The 20426-nt window shown below is 57.1% G+C and overlaps 2 protein-coding genes across 3 annotated transcripts; one reads left to right on the forward strand and one right to left on the reverse strand.

The window, feature by feature from the left end:
• Nucleotides 1-5475: 5475 nt before the first annotated feature.
• On the forward strand, nt 5476-9379 carry SPATA2L (spermatogenesis associated 2 like; the record flags this gene model as incomplete). The annotated part of the gene is made up of 2 exons (XM_080703371.1): nt 5476-5778; nt 8417-9379. 2 exons carry the CDS (start codon nt 5476-5478, stop codon nt 9377-9379), a joined length of 1266 nt encoding a protein of 421 aa, XP_080559497.1.
• A 1150-nt stretch (nt 9380-10529) lies between these two features.
• CDK10 (cyclin dependent kinase 10) lies at nt 10530-17273 on the reverse strand (the record flags this gene model as incomplete). 2 transcript variants are annotated; one of them, XM_080704128.1, is made up of 13 exons in its annotated part: nt 10530-10673; nt 10852-10904; nt 11260-11399; nt 11468-11591; nt 11870-11929; nt 12417-12486; nt 12671-12723; nt 13085-13152; nt 13441-13522; nt 13607-13709; nt 15113-15184; nt 16057-16129; nt 17187-17273. In XM_080704128.1, the coding sequence occupies 13 exons, from the start codon at nt 17271-17273 to the stop codon at nt 10576-10578; spliced, it is 1083 nt and encodes a 360-aa protein (XP_080560254.1). In that variant the 3' UTR covers nt 10530-10575. The 2 variants fall into 2 exon arrangements, with proteins under 2 accessions (XP_080560254.1, XP_080560255.1); XM_080704129.1 differs by lacking the exons at nt 16057-16129; nt 17187-17273 and having other exon boundaries at nt 11278-11399; nt 15113-15131.
• Nucleotides 17274-20426: the final 3153 nt, after the last annotated feature.

A 20426-nucleotide genomic window follows, 5' to 3' on the forward strand; every position in this document is an offset into this window, starting at 1 on the left:
GCTGGTGGTCAGCTAGGACTTCAGCCACAGCCGTCCATCAGAATGACTCCACCAGCCGGGCGTGGTGGCACACGCTTGTAATCCCAGCCCTTGGGAGGCTGAGACAGGAGGATCTAGGTTCGAGGCCAGCTTCAGCTACTTAATGAGGCTCTCAGCAACTTAGATTTTTATTTCCAAATGAAATAGAAAATAGGTCTGGGAGTATAGCCCGGAGGTAGAAAAGCCCCTGGGTTCCACCCCCAGCATGACAAAAAAAAAAAAAAAAGAATTAGGTTGGAGTTGTAGCTCAGAAGTAGAATGCCCCTGGGTTCAATCCCCAGCACCACCAAAAGGAAAAAAAAAAAAAGACTACACGAGGCCTGTCCCGTCCCCGCAGTTGCTGTAATAAAGCACCACGCAGGGCCAGGAGGGGTGGCTAAGACAAGAGGATCACAGGTCAAGGCCAGTGCTCAGTACTGAGACCCTCGGCAGTTTAGCGAGAACCTGTTACAAATAGAAAATAAGAAGGGCTAGGCCAGGCGTGTTGGGGCACCCTTGTAATCCCAGCACTTGGGAGGCTGAGACAGGAGGGTCCCACAGGTTCGAAGCCAGCCTCAGCTACTTAGTGAGGCTCTCAGCAACTTCGTGAGACCCTGTTTCCAAATAAAGTATAAATAGGTCTGGGAGGATAGCCCGGAGGTAGAAAGCCCCTGGGTTCCACCCCCAGTACTACAATAAGTGAATGAATGAATAAATAATAGGGCTGGGGGTGCAGCTCAGAGGTAGAAAGCCCCTGGGTTCCACCCCCAGTACCGCCGAAAAAGAAAGAAAATAAGCCGGGCGCGGTGGGCACGCTTGTCATCCCCGCGCTCGGGAGGCGGAGACAGGAGGGTCGCGCAGGTTCGAAGCCAGCCGCGCTGGCGCAAGAGACCCTGTTTCAAAAATATAAAATAGGTCTGGGAGTGTAGCCCGGAGGAAGAAGGGCTTCCAGGAACCCCAGTACCACCACCAAAAAAAAAAAAAGAAAGAAAAAGAAAATAAGAAAAGCTGGGGGGGTAGCTTGGAGGTAGAACACCTCTGGGTCCAGTTCCCAGTGCCCTACACACACACACACACACACACACACACACACGCGTGGGCTTACAGCAGGGGTTACTCCCATGGTGCTCATGCGCTCCTCTGTCTGAGGCTCCAGGAGGCACCCATCTTGTCTCTTCCAGCTCCTGGTGACTGAAAAACCCCTGGTGCTCCTTGGCCCTTTCTGCAGGCTCTGACCCCATGTAGCCTGTGTTCCACAAATATATTTATTTATGTGTGTGTGTGGTACTGGGGGTGGAACCCTGGGGCTTTCTACCTCCAGGCTACACTCCCAGACCTATTTTATACTTTATTTGGGAACAGGGTCTAAGTATCTGAGGCTGACTTTGAACCTGTGGGATCCTCCTGTCTCAGCCTCCCAGGCTCTGGAATTACAAGTATGCGCCACCATGCCTGGCTCACACGTGTATATTTAAAACTCTTCCTGTAAGGATGCCAATCATCTTGGATTCGGGTCCACACCGTCCAGAGTAGCATCAGCAAGTCGCATCTGCAAAGGCCAGCTCCCGGGGCGGACGCCCAGGCAGCAGTGGGGTCTGGCCTGGCACTCTGTTCTAGCCCTGGAAATCGCCAAGAGTTGAAGCAGCCCCCAACCCACCAGGGTGAAGGGAGGGAGCCAGCAGATGCAGGGAGCAGCTCATGACCCCTTCACTTAACCCTCTTCTGCATAAGACAAGCCAATGAAGGGCTGGGGCAGTTGATGCCGGCTGTTCCTTAGGGCTGGCGTGGCCCTTGGGTGGCACTTGGCACCATGGCTAAGTTCAGTAGACACCGAGCAAAAGTCTTGCTGTTCAGTAGTAGCCAGTAAAATGCTTCAGGGAGATCTGCCCACTTGGTTACAATATTTTTAAATTTTAAGCTGTCTCCTTAGAAACAGCTAAAAATAAACAGGTGAGAACTCAGAGAAGGCAGGCACAGGTCCCTTCTCAACACACTCGGGCTTGGTTTGGGTGGCCTGGAGAGGTGGGGAGGGAGCCTGCTTCAGAAGCAGGGTCTAAGAGAAGACCCACCTGCACGCAGGTGGCACTTGGGCTGTCACCTCCACCCTGGGACTGAGAAGGTGCTTTGAGTCCCGAGCAGCACGTGGGCCCGCTTGCTTGCCTGCGATCACTGTGCTTGCGAGGCTGAGCTGGAGTGCAGGTTTGAGGCCAGTCTGGGCCTCAAACTTGTGAGACCCTGTCTTAAAAAATAAAAAGGGAGCGGGGCGTGGTGGTGCATGCTTGTAGTCCCAGCTTTCAGGAGGCTGAGATAGGAGGATCCTTGTTTCCAGCCAGCCTCAGCCATTTTGTGAGGTCCTCTGCAACTTAGTGAGACGCTGTTTCAAAATAAAGAATAACAGCCGGGCGTGGTGGCGCACGCTTGTAATCCCCGCGCTTGGGAGGCAGAGACAGGAGGATCGCGCAGGTTCGAAGCCAGCAGCGCGCTGGCTTAGGAGACCCTGTTTCCAAATAAAAATGTAAAAATAGGTCTGGGAGTGTAGCCCAGAGGTAGAAGGGCTTCCAGGAACCCCAGTACCACCAAAAAAAAAAAAAAAAAAAAAAAAAAAAAAAAAAAAAAAAAAAAAACCAAAAACAAAACAACAAAAACAAAAAAAAAACAACAACAAAATAAAGAATAAAAGCCGGGCGTGGTGGCGCACGCTTTTAATCCCCGCGCTTGGGAGGCAGAGACAGGAGGATCGGGCAGGTTCTAAGACAGCCGAGCTGGCTTAAGAGACCCTGTTTCCAAATTTCATATATATATATACACACACGGGTCTGGGAGTGTAGCCCAGAGGTAGAAGGGTTTCCAAGATCCTCAGTACCACCAAAAAAAAAAAAAAAAAAGAATAAAAAATAGGGCTGGGGGTGTAGCCCAAGTGTGTTGAGAAGGGACCCGTGCCTGCCTCAGTGTCCTCTGGAGGACACTCTTGTTAAGGATGAGATTGAGGTCTAGCCGGCCAGGCAGCTGAGCCACTGGGAGTACATTCCAAGGTCGCCCCACCTACCCTGGGTTTTGTTTGGGGGTGTGTGTTGGGTTTGCGTTTGGATTTGTTTGGTACTGGGAATTGAACCCAGGGGCATTCTACTTCTGAGCTGCACCCCCAGCTCTATTTCTTTTTAAAAATATTTATTTATTTATTTATTTATTTTGCAGTAGTGGGGATGGAACCCAGGGGCATTCTACCTTCGAACTACACTCCAGCCCTAATTTTTATTCCTTATTTTGTAACAGGGTCTCACTAAGTTGCAGAGGGCCTCACAAAATGGCTGAGGCTGCCTGCAAACCCAGATCCTCCATCTCAGCTTCCTGAATGCTGGGATTACAAGCATGTGTCACCATGCCTGGCTTCCCAGCCCTATTTCTCCTTCCTTCCTTCCTTCCTTCCTTTCTTCTTCCTTTATTGCATGTCTGGAGATGGAACCCAGGGGCATTCAACCTCCGAGCTACATCCCCTGCCCTAATTTTTATTGTGAAAAAGGGTCTAAATTGTGGAGGGCCTCACTAAGAATCTGAGGCTGTCCTCAAACCGCGATCCTCTGGTCTCAGCCTCCCAAATGCTGGGATTACAAGCGTGCACCACCATGCCCGACTTAATTATTTCTGAAACAGGGTCACACTAAATTGCAAAGGGCCTCACGAAGTAGCTGGGCTGGCTGCAAACTTAGGATCCCTCTGTCTCAGCCTCCTAAGTACTGGGATTACAAGTGTGTGCCACCAGGCCCAGCTTTTGCTTTTGTTTTGTGTGTGTGTTTGGGGGAGGTTGTTGTTTGTAGTCCTGGAGATTGAACACAGGGCATTTTACTTCCAATCTACATGCCCAGCCCTTTTTAAATTTTTTATTTTGAAACAGGGTCTTAGGAGGTCGCTGAGGTCTCGCTATGTTGTCAAGGCTGGTCTTTTTTTAAAATTAACTAATTTATTTATTTTTGGTGGTACTGGGGTTCCTGGAAGCCCTTCTACCTCCGGGCTACACTCCCAGACCTATTTTTACATTTTTATTTGGAAACAGGGTCTCCTAAGCCAGCGCACACGGCTGGCTTCGCGATCCTCCTGTCTCTGCCTCCCAAGCACGGGGATTACAAGCGTGCGCCACCACGCCCGGCTGTCAAGGCTGGTCTTGAAGCTACGATCCTCCAGTTTCAGCCTCCCAAGTACAGGAATTACAGGTGTGGAGCACCACACCTGGCTTATTTTTTATTTTAAAACAGGGTTTCACGTGCCAGGCTTGGTGGCGCACGCTTGTAATCCCCGTACTTGGGAGGCTGAGACAGGAGTATCGCACGGGTTCGAAGCCAGCCTCAGCTACTTAGTGAGGCTCTCAGCAACTTAATGAGACCCTGTTTCCAAATTATATATATATATAGAAAGCCTCTGGGTTCCACCCCCAGTACCACCAAAAAAAACAGGGTTTCACTAAGTTGCTGAGGGTCTGGTTAAATTGCTAAGGCTGCTTCAAACTTGCAATCCTCTTGTCTCTACTTACCAAGTACTGGGTTTATACACATCTGCACCCCCGCGCTGCAGCTGGATTGCAGTTTAGAAGTGCTCAGAGGCCTCTCCTGGAGCACACCTGGAGCACGCAGTACCTCCAGCCAGAGGACAGCCCCGCCCCACCGCGCCCCTGCCGCTCCCGGTTCTGCAGAAGGCCAGACCTCAGTCGGGAGAGGGCGCTCACCTGCTTCCCCGAGGCCTGGGAGTCTGTCACAGGGAAGAAAAGGCTGGAGCGACAGCTCCATCCTCGGCCGCGGGAGGGTTGGGGTCACAACTTCGCTGGGACATTTACTAAGTGCCCGCAGTGTACTGGCAGCTTGGCCCGGGAGCTGGCCACGCACGACCCTGCCCCTGGGAGGACCGGCGAAGCGGTGCCTGAGGGCCTCAGAGGCCCAAGCAAGCGCCTGGCGCGGCCTGGCCCAGCCCTGGCCACGCCCTCGACCGGAGGCCCCGCCCCTACGTGTCTTGGGCGTAGCTCGGGGAAACTGCCAGGCTCAGGGGCGGAGCCCGGTCACGCCCCGCCCCCGGCGTCACGGCCAGGCTCGGGGCGGAGCCCGGTCACGCCCCGCCCCCGGCGTCACGGCCAGGCTCGGGGGCGGGGCCCGGCCACGCCCCGCCCCCGGCGTCACGGCCAGGCTCGGGGCGGAGCCCGGTCACGCCCCGCCCCCGGCGTCACGGCCAGGCTCGGGGGCGGGGCCCGGCCACGCCCCGCCCCCGGCGTCACGGCCAGGCTCGGGGCGGAGTCGGCTCCGCGGAAGTGCGGCTGCGGAGAGGCCCCCGGAGTGGTGGCGGCTCAGGGCGGCTGGACCGACGGGTGGCGCCACCGGCGGCGGGTCCACAGTGCGGGACGGTGGGCGCGGGGCTCAGCTGGGGGCGGCGGGCCTCGGCATCGGGGCCGGGCGGGGGCCGGCGCCGGCCGCCAGCATGGGCAGCAGCTCGCTGTGCGAGGACTACCGCCTGTGCCTGGAGCGCGAGCTGCGGCGCGGCCGCGCGGGCGTGTGCGGGGACCCCTCGCTGCGCGCCGTGCTCTGGCAGATCCTGGTGGAGGACTTCGACCTGCACGGGGCGCTGCAGGACGACGCGCTGGCGCTGCTCACCGACGGGCTGTGGGGCCGCGCCGACCTGGCGCCCGCGCTGCGCGACCTGGGCCGCGCCTTCGAGCTGCTGGAGCTGGCCGCGGTGCACCTGTACCTGCTGCCCTGGAGGAAGGAGTTCACCACCATCAAGGTAGCCCCGCTCGGGCCCAGCGGGCTCGGGGTGCAGACCCGAGCGGCACCGGTTGCCGTGGGAACCCGGGGTAGAGGACCCGGCGGGAGGGGCTCTCGGAGGGGCAGGGCCGCCCGCTGCCCCGGGCGTGGGAAGCGGCGACGTCAGCGCGCACGTGGGCGAGCGCGCCCCCGCCGTTGCCATGGCGGCGGCAGCCTGCCCGGCCGAGCGCGGGAGTGCTGCTCGCGGGACGCCGGCTGGCGTCCTCGGACCTGGAGCCCTCCTTCACACAGGGTGGGTCGCCCGCCCACCGGCGGCGTGGCTCCTGCTGGCTGCGCGGCCTTGAGCGAGGGACCCACGGGCGAGGAAGTGCTGGGCCCGTGTGCCGCACCCGGAGGGGCTTCTGTTGGGCCCCAGGGCCTGGAGCCAAGGGGTCTGAGACTTGGGACAAGCACATGGTCATGATCTAATAATTCCTCTTCTCCACCCGTTACCCAATGGCTCTTAGCCAGCTGCACGCTAGAACGTATAGCGGGCTGGGCGGCAGCTCACGGTGGAGCGCTCATCTAGCATGCGGGGGGCTGGTTCCGTTCCCAGTACTGCCCCAAAGACACGAACTTCTGCAGAGGTTAAAAAATGGTATATGCACTATGCACTCAGTGGAATACCATACAGCAGGGGAAAATGACAAACGTTCCATCTAGGGAAAGCTCTCCAAGAGGTTTCTTTTTTCTTTTTCTTTGTTTGTGTGTCTGGGGGTGGAACCCAGGGGCATTCTACCTCCAAGCTACACACCCAGCCCTATCTTTTATTCTTTATTTTGAAACAGGATCTCACTAAGTTGTTGAGGGCCTCACTAAGTAGCTGAGGCTGTCCACGAACCATTATCCTCCTGTCTCAGCCTCCCTAATACTGGGATTACAAGTGTGTGCCACCACACCCAGCTCCAAGAGTGTTTTAAACAGTGTTTTAGGACACTGTTTAAGAGGCTATTTGCAGCTGAACATGGTGGCACACGCCTGTAATCCCAGTACTTGGGAGGCTGAAACAGGAGAATTGCAGGTTCAAGACCAGCCTCAGCAATTTAGCTAGACCTTATTTTAACATAAAAAATAAAAAAGGCTGGGAGTGTGGCCCAAAGGTAGAACACCCTGGATTCCATCCCCAGTATTTGTGTGGTGGCTCAGCTTGTAATCCCAGTACTTGGGAGCCTGAGACAGGAGGATCGCAGGTTTGCAGCCAGCCTCAGCTTCCTAGTGAGGCCCTCTGTAACTTAGTGAGACCCTGTTTCAAAATAAAGAATAAAAAATAGGGCTGGGGGTATAGCTCGGAGGCAGAATGCCCCTAAGTTCCAATCCCTAGTCCTGCAAAAAAAAAATTTTTTTTTTTTTTTTTTGCAGGTCTGGGGATGGAACCCAGGGGCCTTTGACCTCTGAGCTACACCCTCTGCCCTATTTTTTATTCTTTATTTTGAAACCCTGTCTCACTGAGTTGCAGAGGGCCTCACTAAGTAGCTGAGGCTGTCCATGAACCGCGATCCTCCAGGTCTCAGCCTCCCGAATGCTGGGATTAAAAGCGTGCGCCACCACGCCCGGCTTTTTTTTTTTTTTTTTTTTGGTGGTACTGGGGGTGGAACCCAGAGGCTTTCTACCTCCGGGCTGTACTCCCAGACCCATTTATATTTTATTTTGAAAACAGGGTCTCACTAAGTTGCTGAGAGCCTCACTAAGTAGCTGAGGCTGGCTTCGAACCTGTGCGATCCTCCTGTCTCAGCCTCCCAAGCGTGGGGATTTACAAGCATGTGCCACCACGCCCGGCTGTACTGCAAAAAATTAAAAAAAAAAAAAGAATTATTAGAGTGGTAGACTTCTAGCCTAAGAGGAGGTGAGGGGGAGACTGCAAGAGTGGACTTTCTCAGCATAGGACTTTATTTTGCATTATGAGCCATAATACGTATTAGTTCTTAATTATTAAAAACAAATCCTAGCTGGGCATGGTGCCACATGCTTGTAATCCCAATACTTGGGAGGCTGAGGCAGGAGGACTGCAGGTCCTCCATAACTTAGTAAGACTCTGTTTCAAAATTAAGTATATAAAGCTGGCTGGGTGTGGTGGCGCACGCTTGTAATCCCCGCACTTGGGAGGTGGAGACGGGAGGATCACGTAGGTTCGAAGCCAGCCACGCTGGCTTAGGAGACCCTGTTTCCAAATAAAAAAAGTATTAAAAAAAATAAGTCTGGGAGTGTAGCCCAGAGGTAGAAGGGTTTCCAGGAACCCCAGTGCCACCAAAAATAAAAAAGAATATAGAGCTGGGCGTGGTGGTGCATGCTTATAATCCCAGCATTTGGGAGGCTGAGGTAGGAGGATCTGGGTTTGCGGCCAGCCTCAGTTACCTAGGCCCTCCACAACTTAGTGAAACCCTGTTTCAAAATAAAGAATAAAAAATAGGGCTAGGGATGTAGCTCAAAGGGAGAATGCCCCTGGGTTCCATCCCCAGTACCGAAAAAAAAAAAAAATCCTGGCATCCAGGGCACCCCAGACCACATAGCCAGTCTCTGGGGTGGGCACTGGTTCAGCACTGCCAAGGTTGGGGGTAAGACTGATCCGCTGCCCGCGGCCGTGGCCGCAGAGAGCTGCTGACCAGGCCTTTCCCTTGCAGACCTTCTCGGGAGGCTACGTGCACGTGCTGAAGGGCGTGCTGTCCGAGGAGCTCCTCATCCAGAGCTTCCAGAAGATGGGCTATGTGCGCAGGGACAGCCACCGGCTGATGGTGACCGCCCCGCCGCCGGCCTGCCAGCTGGTGCAGGTGGCCCTGGGCTGCTTTGCCCTTCGGCTGGAATGTGAGATCCTTGGTGAGGTACTGGCTCAGCTGGGCACCAGCGTGCTGCCCGCGGAGGAGCTGCTGAGGGCACGTCGTGCCAGCGGGGATGTGGCCTCCTGTGTGGCCTGGCTGCAGCAGCGGCTAGCCCAGAACGAGGAGCCGCCGCCCCTGCCCCCCCGGGGCACCCCTGCCGCCTACGGGGCCCCGCTGGACCTGTACCAGGACCTGCAGGAGGACGAGGGCTCAGAGGAAGCCAGCTTGTACGGGGACCCCTCGCCAGGTCCCGACTCACCTCCCCTGGAACTGGCCTACAGGCCGCCGCTTTGGGAGCAGAGTGCCAAACTGTGGGGTGCCGGGGGTGCAGCCTGGGAGCCCCCGACTGAGGAGCTGCCGAGGGCTGGCAGCCCCCCCTACAGGGCCCTAGAGGAGGAGCTGGAGCCTGAGCCCTCTGCCTTCTCCTTCCTATCTCTGCGCAGAGACCTGTCTGCCCAGGAAGCCCCAGGGAGCCCCGGGAGGACCAGCCCCCGGCACATGCGGGCAGAGGCGGAGCCTGCCTCTGCCTATGGGCCCATCCCTGAGCCCCTGGGCTACCAGGCGCACAGTTGCCTGGCCCCTGGCACCCTGCCCACCCTCTGCTGTGACACCTGCCGCCAGCTACATGCTGCCCACTGCGCTGCCCTGTCTGCCTGCCGCCCTGGGCACTTGCTGCGTGCACTGCTAGGTGACGCCCAGAGGCGCCTATGGCTGCAGCGTGCACAGGTGGACACCCTGCTCTATGACAGCGCGGGGGCCCGTCCCTAGGCCAGCAGGACCCCAGCCTGGGGCTTCAGGGGTCCCCTTGGTGCTTCTTCGGGGAGGGGTCTGGGCCACTGGCTGCCCACCCTCCTGGCCCTCCATGCTGGGAGGTCAGGGCAAAGCTTCCCATGGAAGACTGCCACCTGGGGCCGGTGCCAGGCCCTCCTCCCCAGTGTCTCCGGCCTCAGGGCTGGCCAGCAGCAAGTGCTGGGCTGGACCCAGGCACCTCCCTGCGCATCACTGTCCGCAGGGCCAGACCCATGCCCATCCGTGCAGCTAGGGTCCAGCTGATGTGTCCCAGGGAGGACCCCTCCGTTTGAGGCCCATTGACTGCCTAGCTACTGGTAGCTCCTGCCTGCTCTGAGCCTCACACCCGTGGGGGGACTGCTGGGCACAACTGAGGTGAGGTGCCGGCCCGCAGGTGACAGGGGGCCGACAGTCTGCCCGTGCTCCAGGCAACTGCTGCAGGTGGCCAGGAGGAGGAGCCACAGCCCCTCTCCCCACCGAGGCACCTCAGGCCCTTAGACCAGGTTCCCCAAAGCCCACTGAACGGGGAGAGGGAGGGGTGGCTGGCCCTGGCCCACGTGTGGAGGACAGGAGCAGAAGCTACTGCTCCCTACCCTCCCTCCGGCCCCCGTCAAGCCAGCCCCTGTGCCCCTCTGCCCCACCCCACACACTCAGAGGATACCGTCCTTGTCACACAAACAAGCACCCACGGTACATTAAACAGTGATGAGACCATGTCTATTAGGGAAGTTTTTTTTGTTTCAAACTCAGGATGGGAAACAACTGTTCTTTCCTTGGGAGCCTCAGGGTGCCCCCGCATGGCTCCCACACCACGCTGGACCCTCCTTCATAAACAAGTCTTGCCAGCCCTACTTGGGGTCACCACAGCCGTCTGTGCTCTGGGCAGCCCTTGGTGACGACGAGGGAACCAGGGCCTACCCATTCCAGGCCAACACCAACCCGTTCCAAGACCCGCTGAGAAGTGGCCATGGCTAGCCAGGCCTGGAGCCCCTGCCCTGCAACCCCGCATCCCCATGCCTGCTTCTGGTGCAGCAGAAACAGCAGGGCAGAGCCTGGGGGGATGGCAGCAGGGGAGCGGAGGAGCCGGTTCCAGGACCCCTCAGCAGGCAGGCCCTGCTCTCCAGCCCACTGCTGGCCTGCACCTGGTGAGGACACGTGTGCCGTGCTGGGCCAGCTCATGGCCTGCTTCGCTTGCCCTGTCCCTCCGCGGTGGTCGGGGCAGCTCGCTTGTTGCGGTGATGGGGGAAGGTAGGCATGAGCTCTGGCTCGCAAGCTGCGGGAGAGGGGCAGCTCAGCGCAGGCCAGGGAGGGCTCCAGGTCTGAACACCACTGTACTCGACCTGGTCCCCTCCTCCCCACCCTGATGTCCACACCCCACCTCCACCGGGAGCCCCTACATGAACAAAACTGGCCAGGTCCCCAAAGAACAGGCCAGGGCCTGGGGGACTCACGCAGGGGCTTCTCCTTGAAGTACGAGCTCTCCAGGCAGTCGCTCGCGGTGGCTCTGCAGAAAGGCAGCCCGTGAGTGGGGCCCTGGGTCTCTTCCCTCACACCCTGGCCCAGCTAGGTTAGACTTCCAACAACATAAGGGAAGAGGTGAGTAGGGGCTTGAGGCCCAGAAACCAACGGGAGTATCAGAGTGGTTTCAGGGCGTGTGTGTGATCAAGGATTGAACCCAGGGACACTCTACTCCAAGCTACACCCTTAGCCCTATTTCTTTTTTTCCAGAACTGGGGATTGAACCCAGGGAAATTCTACCGCCAAGCTGTACCTCCAGTCGAATTTTTTTATCCTTTATTTTGAAATGGGGTCTCGCTAAGTGGCAGCTAAGGCTGTCCTCCTGCAGGTGGGGTCTGTACCTTTTCTTAGGGTCGTACATGAAGAGGAAGTTCAGGAGCCGCAGTCCGGCCTCCGAGAGCCACGGGAACTTATGCTTAAGGTTGTTGTAGGGCTGCTTCCTCAGACTGTACTGGCCGGCCAGTGGCAGCTTGGAGAAACCCTGCGGGGAGCAGGAGCTGAGGCCCGGCGGGGCTGGCCACGGGCAGGACCCAGGCGCAGGACACCCACCGGCCAGATGTTATCACTGGGCGTCCCAAGCAGCTGCACAATCAGGTCGATCTGGTGGATCTCAGAAGTGCCAGGGAGAAGGGGTTTGTGGGCCAGCAGCTCTGCCAGGATGCAGCCCACGGCCCTGCAGGGGAGAGGCCAGACTGCTACCGGGCAACATGCCGATGTGCCCGTGCTGGGTCAGAGGCTGCCAGATGGAGCGAACAAGTGACCACGTGGCTCCCCACAGGCCATGACAGGACCTGCCGCCTCCTGCAGACCTCGTGCCAGAGGCCTGTGAACCCTGAAGCGGGGACCTCAGGTCCCAGGTCAGGCCTGCCCTGGGAGCGGGGAGGCTGGCCAAGACCCCAGCCCCACTCCTGCGCACCAGGCTGAGCTCAGGAACGGGGGACGGTCACTCACCACATGTCGATGCTGGTGGTCTGGGTGGTGGTCCCCAGCAGCAGCTCAGGAGCTCGGTACCTGCAGACAGAGCACTCCAGCTCACCTCCGGTCAGCTGAGCTCCCTGAAGGCTACGTGGCCTCAGACAACTGCCCTCAGCGCTAGGCCTAAATCCCAGGCAGAGGCTGAGCGTGGCCTCATAGCCGCCATTCCCAGAGCAACCAGGTGCATAATCTGTCACAAGGACCAGTGGCCCAGCCCTTTCTCAGGAGCTGCAGGCATGCGGTGAGGCACCCCAGAGGTCCTGACCTGGGAGCCAATGGCCTGCCCCTGACCACACCCTACCCTGCCCTGCTGCTGGAGGCAGAAGTTGCCACCCTTCCAGGGTGGAGCACCCTCCTTTCCCTAGGTGCTTGGTAGCCAGCAGCCATCTGGCAAGGCAGATTTCTCCAGGCCACTGTCTCCCTCCCCTGGGAAGCTGACCAAGAACCAGCCTTGAGTGCGCACAGCCCCTGTGGTTTCCAGCCTCATATCCCTCCCCAGAGCTGCAGCTCTGAGGGGACTCACCAGAGGGTGACCACCTTGGGGGTCATTGTCTTTACCGGGACACCATAGGCCCGCGCCAGGCCGAAATCCGCTGCAGCAGAGGCAGAGAGGACAGGGAGAGTCACAGCGAGGGCTAAGGGGTCAGTCTGGGGCCAGCTGGGCTTCGGGTCCTGAGCCCAGCAGTCTTTGGGGCACACATGAGGACTGGCCCACCCCCACCACGGTGTGCTCCAGAAGCCAGTACCACGTGTGCACAGCCAGCAGCCCGCACCCACCTGTCTTCACACAGCCCTTATCAGTCATGAGCAAGTTGGAGACCTTCAGGTCCCTGTAACAGAAAGCAAATGCCAGTGTTCCCAGGAAGCCGCCCCACAGACCAAATGTCCCACAGCTCTGTCCTGCTCTCCCCTCCCATCTGGGCTTCCCAAAGCAGAGAGCGGCCAGCAGCAGGGACAGTAGCAGCTAGTGACCCTAAGAGGCAGAGCCAGAGCACAGCAGCGGGGCTTCTCAGGCATGCAAGGCCCCGGTCTGGTCCCCAAGAACAGTCCCCAAGAGCAGTTAGAGCCGCCTACTGCATCTGTCCCCTCCTACAGGACACTGGAGGAAGGCCAGGGCCGCCCTTGCTGTGGGGAACCATAACTGCCCCTCCCCAGACCACGCCACCACCACCAGCCCAGCGCACTGGCCACCTGTGGATGATGAAGTTCTTGTGCAGGTACTGGAGGCCCCGGAGCACCTGCAGCACGATGCACTTCACCTGTGTGGGGGCGGAGGCAAGGTGAGGGGAGCCCAGCCACGCCACACGTGACCTGGCGGCCAGGACCAGCAGCCACCACGGAAGGCTCCGGTGAGGTACCACTGTCCCCTCCTTCCCACGGCTCCTCAGACCTGCGGGCTGCGGCCCGAGGCTAGCTCCCAGGCCCTGGACTCGTAGGCAAGAATTCCCCTCCCCGAGGCTGGCTGAGCAGCAGGCCCACGCCCCCGAGGCAGCCACGCGGGGCACAACCAGGCCTGACCGGGCCGCGCAGCGCCTCCCACCACACACCTGGGCTTCAGAGAAGGGTGTCGGCATATTCTCCAGGAGGCTGGCCAGGTCTTGTTCACAGTAACCCATCACCAGGAAGATGCTGGAAGAAGGGGAGAGGCGTGCCACCTCCCATCTACCCGTGCTGCCAGGGCGACCGGCGGGGCAGAGCCCAGGGACCACACACCTCTCCAGGTGGTCCCCCACCACCACCTCCTTGAGCGCCACGACGTTCGGGTGGCGGAGGCGCAGGAGCAAGGCGATCTCCCGCAGGCTGCTGATGGGGATGCCTGCGGGCAGAAGGCCCAGTGAGCTCCCCTCAAGCGGGGTCTGCAGACCCGGTCTCCACCCCAGGGAGTTGGTGCCGTCCAGCACCCAGGGATGGCTGTCCAGGGAATGGAACCCAGGGGCAGTCCACCTCTCAGCTACACCCTCGGGCCCCCATTTTTTATTATTTTGACAAAGGTTCTCACGAAGTTGCAGAGGGCCTAAGTATAACTGAGGCTGACTGCGAACCGCGATCCTGTCTCAGCCTCCCAAGTACTGAGATTGCAAGCATGCGCCGCCACGCCTGGCTTATTCATTTTTTTGTTTTCGTGGGGTTTTTTGTTTGTTTGTTTGTTTTTGCGGTACTGGGGATGGAATCCAGGGGTATTCTGCCTCTGAGATACACCCCCAGCCCTGTTTTTTCTTTTATGCTTCTTTTGAAACGGTCTGAGTCGGAAAGGGCCTGAGTATTAGCTGAGGCTGTCCACGAACCGTGACCCTCCTGTCTCGGCCTCCTAAATGCTGAGAGTACAAGCACGCACCACCACTCCTGGCTCTATTTGTCTTAATGGTGCTGGGGAATGGATCCAGGGGCATTCTACCTCTGAGCTATACCCCCAGCCCTATTTTATGGTTTTTTGTGTTTTTTTTTTTTGAGACAGGGTCTCACTAAATTGTTGAGTCTGCCCTCTAGAACCTATGATCCTCCTGTTACAGCCTCCCTAAGTCCTGGGATTACAGGCATGCACCACAACACCGGCTGCCCTATTTATTTATTTTTGGTGGTGCTGGGGGTTGAACCCAGGGGCATTCTACCTCCAAGCTGCACCCCCAGCACAATTGTTTTATTTTTTACTTATTTATTATTTTTGTGAGTCTGGGGATGGAACACAGGGACATTCTATCTCTGAGCTACACCCCCTGGCCTATTTTTTATTCTTTATTTGCAACTGGGTCTCTGTGTTGCAGAGGGCCTCACTAAGTAGCTGAGGCTATCTGCGAACCGCGATCCTCCGGTCTCAGCCTCCCGAATGCTGGGATTACAGGCGTGCGCCACCACGCCCGGCTCAATACCACTCCTGACTCTTGGCTCATGAATTACAAATGAGCACCGTCCAACTGCTCTTAGGACAGGGCACACATTCGTGTGGACCTGAGGCAGGTTCTGCTGGGTGGGCAGAGGTGTGGGCTTGGTACGGAGGGTGACAGCTGGGCTGAGAGTCCCCAGACAGGAGAGAGAGAAGCAACCAAGTCGATTCAGAAGTCTCTGGGCAGAGGGTGGGGAGCTCTGGCTCAGGCTGGGCCAGTTCTTTTCCCGGCTGTGTGGATGCTCTCTGGGGGGTTGTGTTGGAGAAACCTCAGGTCCCTCACACCCTCCACCCCTCCCGCTCCGAGGTACCAGGGGCATGGCCGACACCCCTCTCACCATCCTTCTCCTTGTCCATCCGAACCTTCTTTAGGGCGACAATCTCATCTGTCTGGGTGTCCCGGGCCCGGTCTGGAATGGAAACATCACAAGGAAGTCCAACCCAAGCCTGTTACAGCGGCCCCACAGGGTTCCTTCTCCTCTCTGACAGCCTGCTGCCCAGCAGCACTCAATCCCCCGTGTGCCCCCAGGACGTGAGCTCCGGGGCCTCCCCCACGGGAGGGATGGGGCTGCTTTGCTCTCTGCACTGGGTCCTGGCCAGCTTACATGCTCAGTGTGCAGAGGAATGCTTAGTGTGTGCTTGTGATACATTCTAACAGAAATAAGGCACTGTGTCTACAAAAAGCACCCTTATTTTCTGTGAAGATGGCTCCACAAAGCATTTTGCCAATTTGTGCAGCTTCCAAACACCTGGCAGAATGACTCGCACCCATGAAGCTGGTGCAGGCTCTGGGTGCTTTGGGGAATCCTACACTTCACTAATCTGACAGCTGTCGCTGCGCCATGGTTACATATTTAAATTACTGATGTGGCCGGGCGTGGTGGCGCACACTTGTAATCCCCGCGCTTGGGAGGCTGAGACAGGAGGATTGCACGGGTTCGAAGCCAGCCTCAGCTACTCAATGAGGCTTCCAGCAACTTAGTGAGACCCTGTTTCCAAATAAAATATAAAAAAGGTCTGGAAGTACAGCCCGGAAGTAGAAAGCCTCTGGGTTTCCACCCCCAGTACCACCAAAAAAATAAATAAAATAAAAAATAAATTACTGAAGTTAGCAACCTGATGCTTATGTTTAGACAGACACGACGTAAAGTGTGAGGAAATTAAAAGTTCCTGAACGAGCCTTTTCCTGGTTTGGAGCACAGAGTCCAGCAAACCGTCGTGATGACCCTTCCCTGCACTCACCAGGGCCGCCTGCAGCCCAGGCCCCACTCTGACCACTCACACACAATGCCATAGGTGCCTTCGCCAATGCGGTTCAGCTTCTCGAACTCCTTCACGCTCCGGCATTTTCCCAGCTGAAAGAGAGAGAAGTGCTGCCAGTGTGGGGTGGAAGCCAATGGGCAGCTGAACCTGAGCGTGGGAGTTTCACACTGGACAGGTCTGCTCACCAGACAGGAAGGCAATCACACACTGGGCTTCTCTGATGGGAAGGTGAGGGTAACACTGCGTCACCCTGAACTGCAAAGGTGGCTACCCATTCCCGACCAACCCCATGGTCCATGGGCCTGCTGCCTGGGAACAGCAGTCAACAACCATGGATGCAGGCACCTCTGTGGCACAGAGGGCCATCTCCAGCACCTACAGCCACTGCTTCCTTGTGTTAAGAACTGGCCACTAAATGTGAGGCATGCACCTGCCGTCTCAGCAAGATGGGACACAGAGGCAGGAGGTTCACAAGTTCAAGGCCAGCCTGGGATAGATATCTGAGATAGACCCTATCTCAAAATAAAAAGAGCTGGGGGTCGAGTTCAGTGGCAAAGCACCCCTGGTTCAGTCGTCAGTACAGGACGGAAGGAGAGGCTCTGCTCAGAGACGGGAGCTGGCTGCCCCTCCAGGCAGAATTAGAACGCCAGGTCCACTTTGTGGGAAATGGACGCCTCCCTAGAACGCTAGGGGAGAGAGAAGTAAAGGCTTTTCTACACGAGCCACTGTATTTTCCGATCTGCCCCACCCGACAGCCTGTCCCCCAAAACACCTCCACCTGGCGGCGCCCGTGTTCGCGGACTGGTGGAGCACTCTCCCTGGACCCCCAGGCACCTGCTGCAAGGTGCCCTTCCAACCGCCCCAGGCGGCTCCCTCCGCGGGCCGGGCATCTGCTGGCGCCCTTCTGCCCCCCGGCCCAAGGCCCTCCGCGTTCCGCCCTCCGCCGGGGCGTCCTGAGGCCCGTGTCCTGCCTCCGCGCCCAGCACGGCCTCCCCCGCGCCCAGTCCCGCCACACTTCCCGGTGCAAAGGGGCCGCCAGCCCTGCGGCGCGCTCCCGAGCGGCGGGCGCGCTCTCCGTCCAGGGCCCCGACACACGGCCCGCGCCCGCCGCCATGCCGGGCCCGCAGGGAGCCCGCCCGCGCCGCGCACCCTGTGCTCCGGCGGCACCGTGAAGAAGCCTTCCTTGCGGATACACTTGAGACGGATCTGCTCCGACTCGGGGTCCGGGTCGGCCATGACAGCCCGCCGCGGCCATGCCGGGCCGTCGCGGCCCGAGTGCGCAGGCGCGGGGCGCACTTCCGGTCGCCCTGCGCCTAGCAACGGTTGCCAGGGGAAGTTTCGGACACCCTTTCTGTGAGCCTTCCGCGCTCTTGGGATCCGCTCCGGCTACCGAGGTCCCGTCAGTGCTTTGGCGGAGGCGCAGGCAGCTGACTCAGCCGGGCTGCGGTCAGAGAGGGAGGCCACCGGGCTCCTCCTGGGGCTGGGGAGGTGAGCATGCACGTAGGTACGAGACGGCGTGCAAGTATTACGTGCGTGTGCATGCGCCTTGCCAGGAAGGGTTGAATAGACCACATCTGTGTGTGTGTGTGATTTGTACAAAAACGCTAGGCATGTATGTGTGTATGTCCTAGAGAAGCCTACACGCGCGCATGTACTAGGTAGGACTGCATACAAACACACTAGGTTTGTCTTGTGTGTGTGCTAAATAGGACTGCATATGTGTGTACGTATGGACCAGAGGGTTGCATGTATGTGTATACTCGTTAGGCTCACATGTAGGCACTGGTAGGCCTGTATGTATGCATGTACTAGATGGGTCTGTACACCTTAAAGTTTAGCTCTGACTGGCGGCTTCCCCACGCTGGGGTCAGGCCATTCATTGTAACTTCCAAGTACTTACTTTTCCAGTAGAAAAGACCATTTTTTGGCGGTTTTAGCGATTGAAGCCAGGGCCATTCTACCTCCAAGCTACACCCCAGCCTGATATCCTGTTTTTAATTTTGAAATAGGGTTTTGCTAAGTCTGTTGGTCTCAGCCTCCCAAGTACTGGAGTTACAGGCCTGTGCCACACATCCAGCTTGGACAGGACTTTAGCTGCCCATCTGAGCCGGAGCCCAGGTGCTGCTGCTATCATTCCGCACAGCCAGCCATTTCAACAGGGGTATGCTAGTTTATTCATTTAGTACCACAAAGTCCACTCTCCGATCAGCTCTCACTCCACCAGGCTGCCAGCAGCTCTGGAAAAGAGAGCAAGGTGGTCACTATGGTGGAGTCTAGTGGGCTGAGGGCACCTCAGCTCCCCCAGGGTCGGTACAGCTGGGACTGAGATCACCGTGAAGAATGGCAGTGCTAGGGCGCCCGTTTATTCCCTGGCATGGAGCTCGTAGGCATCGACCGTGCTGGGTTCCCTGTGCCGATAGTAGGGGCCCCATTCAGCCTGTTCCCGGATGGTTCTCTGCTCCTCGCTTCCCGTAGAGCAGTAGCTGATGAGGGTCTCGTTAGAGGCCCGAGTGATGATGATCTGTGGAATGACAATTCTCTTCTTGGACGGCTTTGGCTTTACGTCAGGTTTTTCTGGAGGGAAGAAAACATCCAGGCATTTAGTGGGTGTGTGGGGAACTTCTCCCACAACGTGGGCAAGGCCTGTCTTGGGTCAGAGCAAAGGAATTAGATGTGGAGTGAGCAGAGCCGACTGCAGGGACATTCCAAAGCTAACGATCCACAGCCCAGCTGTGGGTCCTCAACACGGACACCTTGCAAGGAGGAAGCAGGAGAGACTGTGGATTCCGTGTTCCCTAGAAAAACAGGTAGATGAAGCCGGGCGTGGTGGCGCACGCTTGTAATCCCCGCGCTTGGGAAGCAGAGACAGGAGGATCGCGCAGGTTCAAAGCCAGATCCGCTGGGGTAAGAGACCCTGTTTCAGAAATATAAAAATAGGTCTGGGAGTGTAGCCCGGAGGTAGAAGGGCTTCCAGGAACCCCAGTACCACCAAAAGAAAGAAGGAAGGAAAGAAAGATAGATAGATGGCTTCAGGGTGACAGACACAGGAAGGAGGGCATGTGTAAACACAGGCTGGCCTCAGAGGCTGGGGCTCAGATGCCCTGTCTCTAGAGGACTCTAACTCTGGAAAACACCTCTGTAAAAAGCTTTACCAATCTGAACGCTCTGGAAATGGACATTTCTGATACTGCTAATATTCCCATGCACGCACAGTGAAGGTTACAAGTGATGTGCACGCCCTGTGAACCCACTGAGCTTGTCAGACATTACAGAGTACAAAAGCAGAGGTGCCCTTGGCCTGCTCCCTCCACCCGCTACAGGGCGGCTGGGCAGAGGGGCCTCTGCCTACATCTGTGTGGACCTACAGAGAGCACTCCGTCACACGCTTCTTACAGAGCCGCAGTTACGCGGGTCATGTTCGTGTTCAGGCTCCTTTGCTCCTCCTCCGCAGACACCAGAGCTGGGTACGTGGTGGGTGCGTGCTCAGTGCGACAGCGCGGGTGTATGTACACGCTATGAACCCACCTGCAGTGCTCAGGGTCGGAGCCAGGGCTTCACACACGCAGGCGCACTGAGCGTATTCACTCAGCCTTAGCTGTCTTTTATTCATAGACCCGATCCCCACCCTTTTTTTTTGAGACCAGCTTGGTCTTGCCTCCCAAGCAGCAGGGATTTGAGGTGTGCACCACTGTGTCAGGCTTGGGGAAATGCTTTAAGTATCAATGTAGTCAGATCCTTCGGTATTTCTTTGTGATATCTCATAGTTTCCTCTTCTTTTTTTTTTTTTTTTTTTTTGTGGTACTGAGGATGGAACCCAGGGGCATTCTACCCCCGATTACACCCCCAGCCCTATTTTTTATTCTTTCTTTCTTTTTTTTTTTTTTTTGGTAGTACTGGGGGTGGAACTCAGAGGCTTTCTACCTCTGGGCTATACTCCCAGACCTATTTCATATTTTACTTGGAAACGGTCTCACTAAGTTGCTGAGAGGCTCATAAGTAGCTGAAGTTGGCTTCGAACATGTGCGATCCTCCTGTCTCAGCCTCCCAAGCACGGGAATTACAAGTGTGTGCCACCACGCCCAGCTCTACTTTTTATTCTTTATTTTGAAACAGGATCTAAGTTGCAGAGGGCCTCACTAAGTAGCTGAGGCTGTCCACAAACCGTGATCCTCCTGTCTCAGCCTCCCAAATACTGGGATTACAAGCGTGCGCCACCACGCCTGGCTTTTTCTATTCTTTCTTTTTTTCTTTTTCTTTTTCCTTTTTTTTTTTTTGGTACTCGGGGTGGAACCCAGGGGCTGTTCTACCTCTGGGCTATACTCTCAGACCTATTATATATATATATATATATATATATATATATATATATATATATATATATATAGTGGG

The sequence above is a fragment of the Muscardinus avellanarius genome, assembly GCF_963383645.1.
Source record: "Muscardinus avellanarius genome assembly, chromosome: 10".
Taxonomy (NCBI): domain Eukaryota; kingdom Metazoa; phylum Chordata; class Mammalia; order Rodentia; family Gliridae; genus Muscardinus; species Muscardinus avellanarius.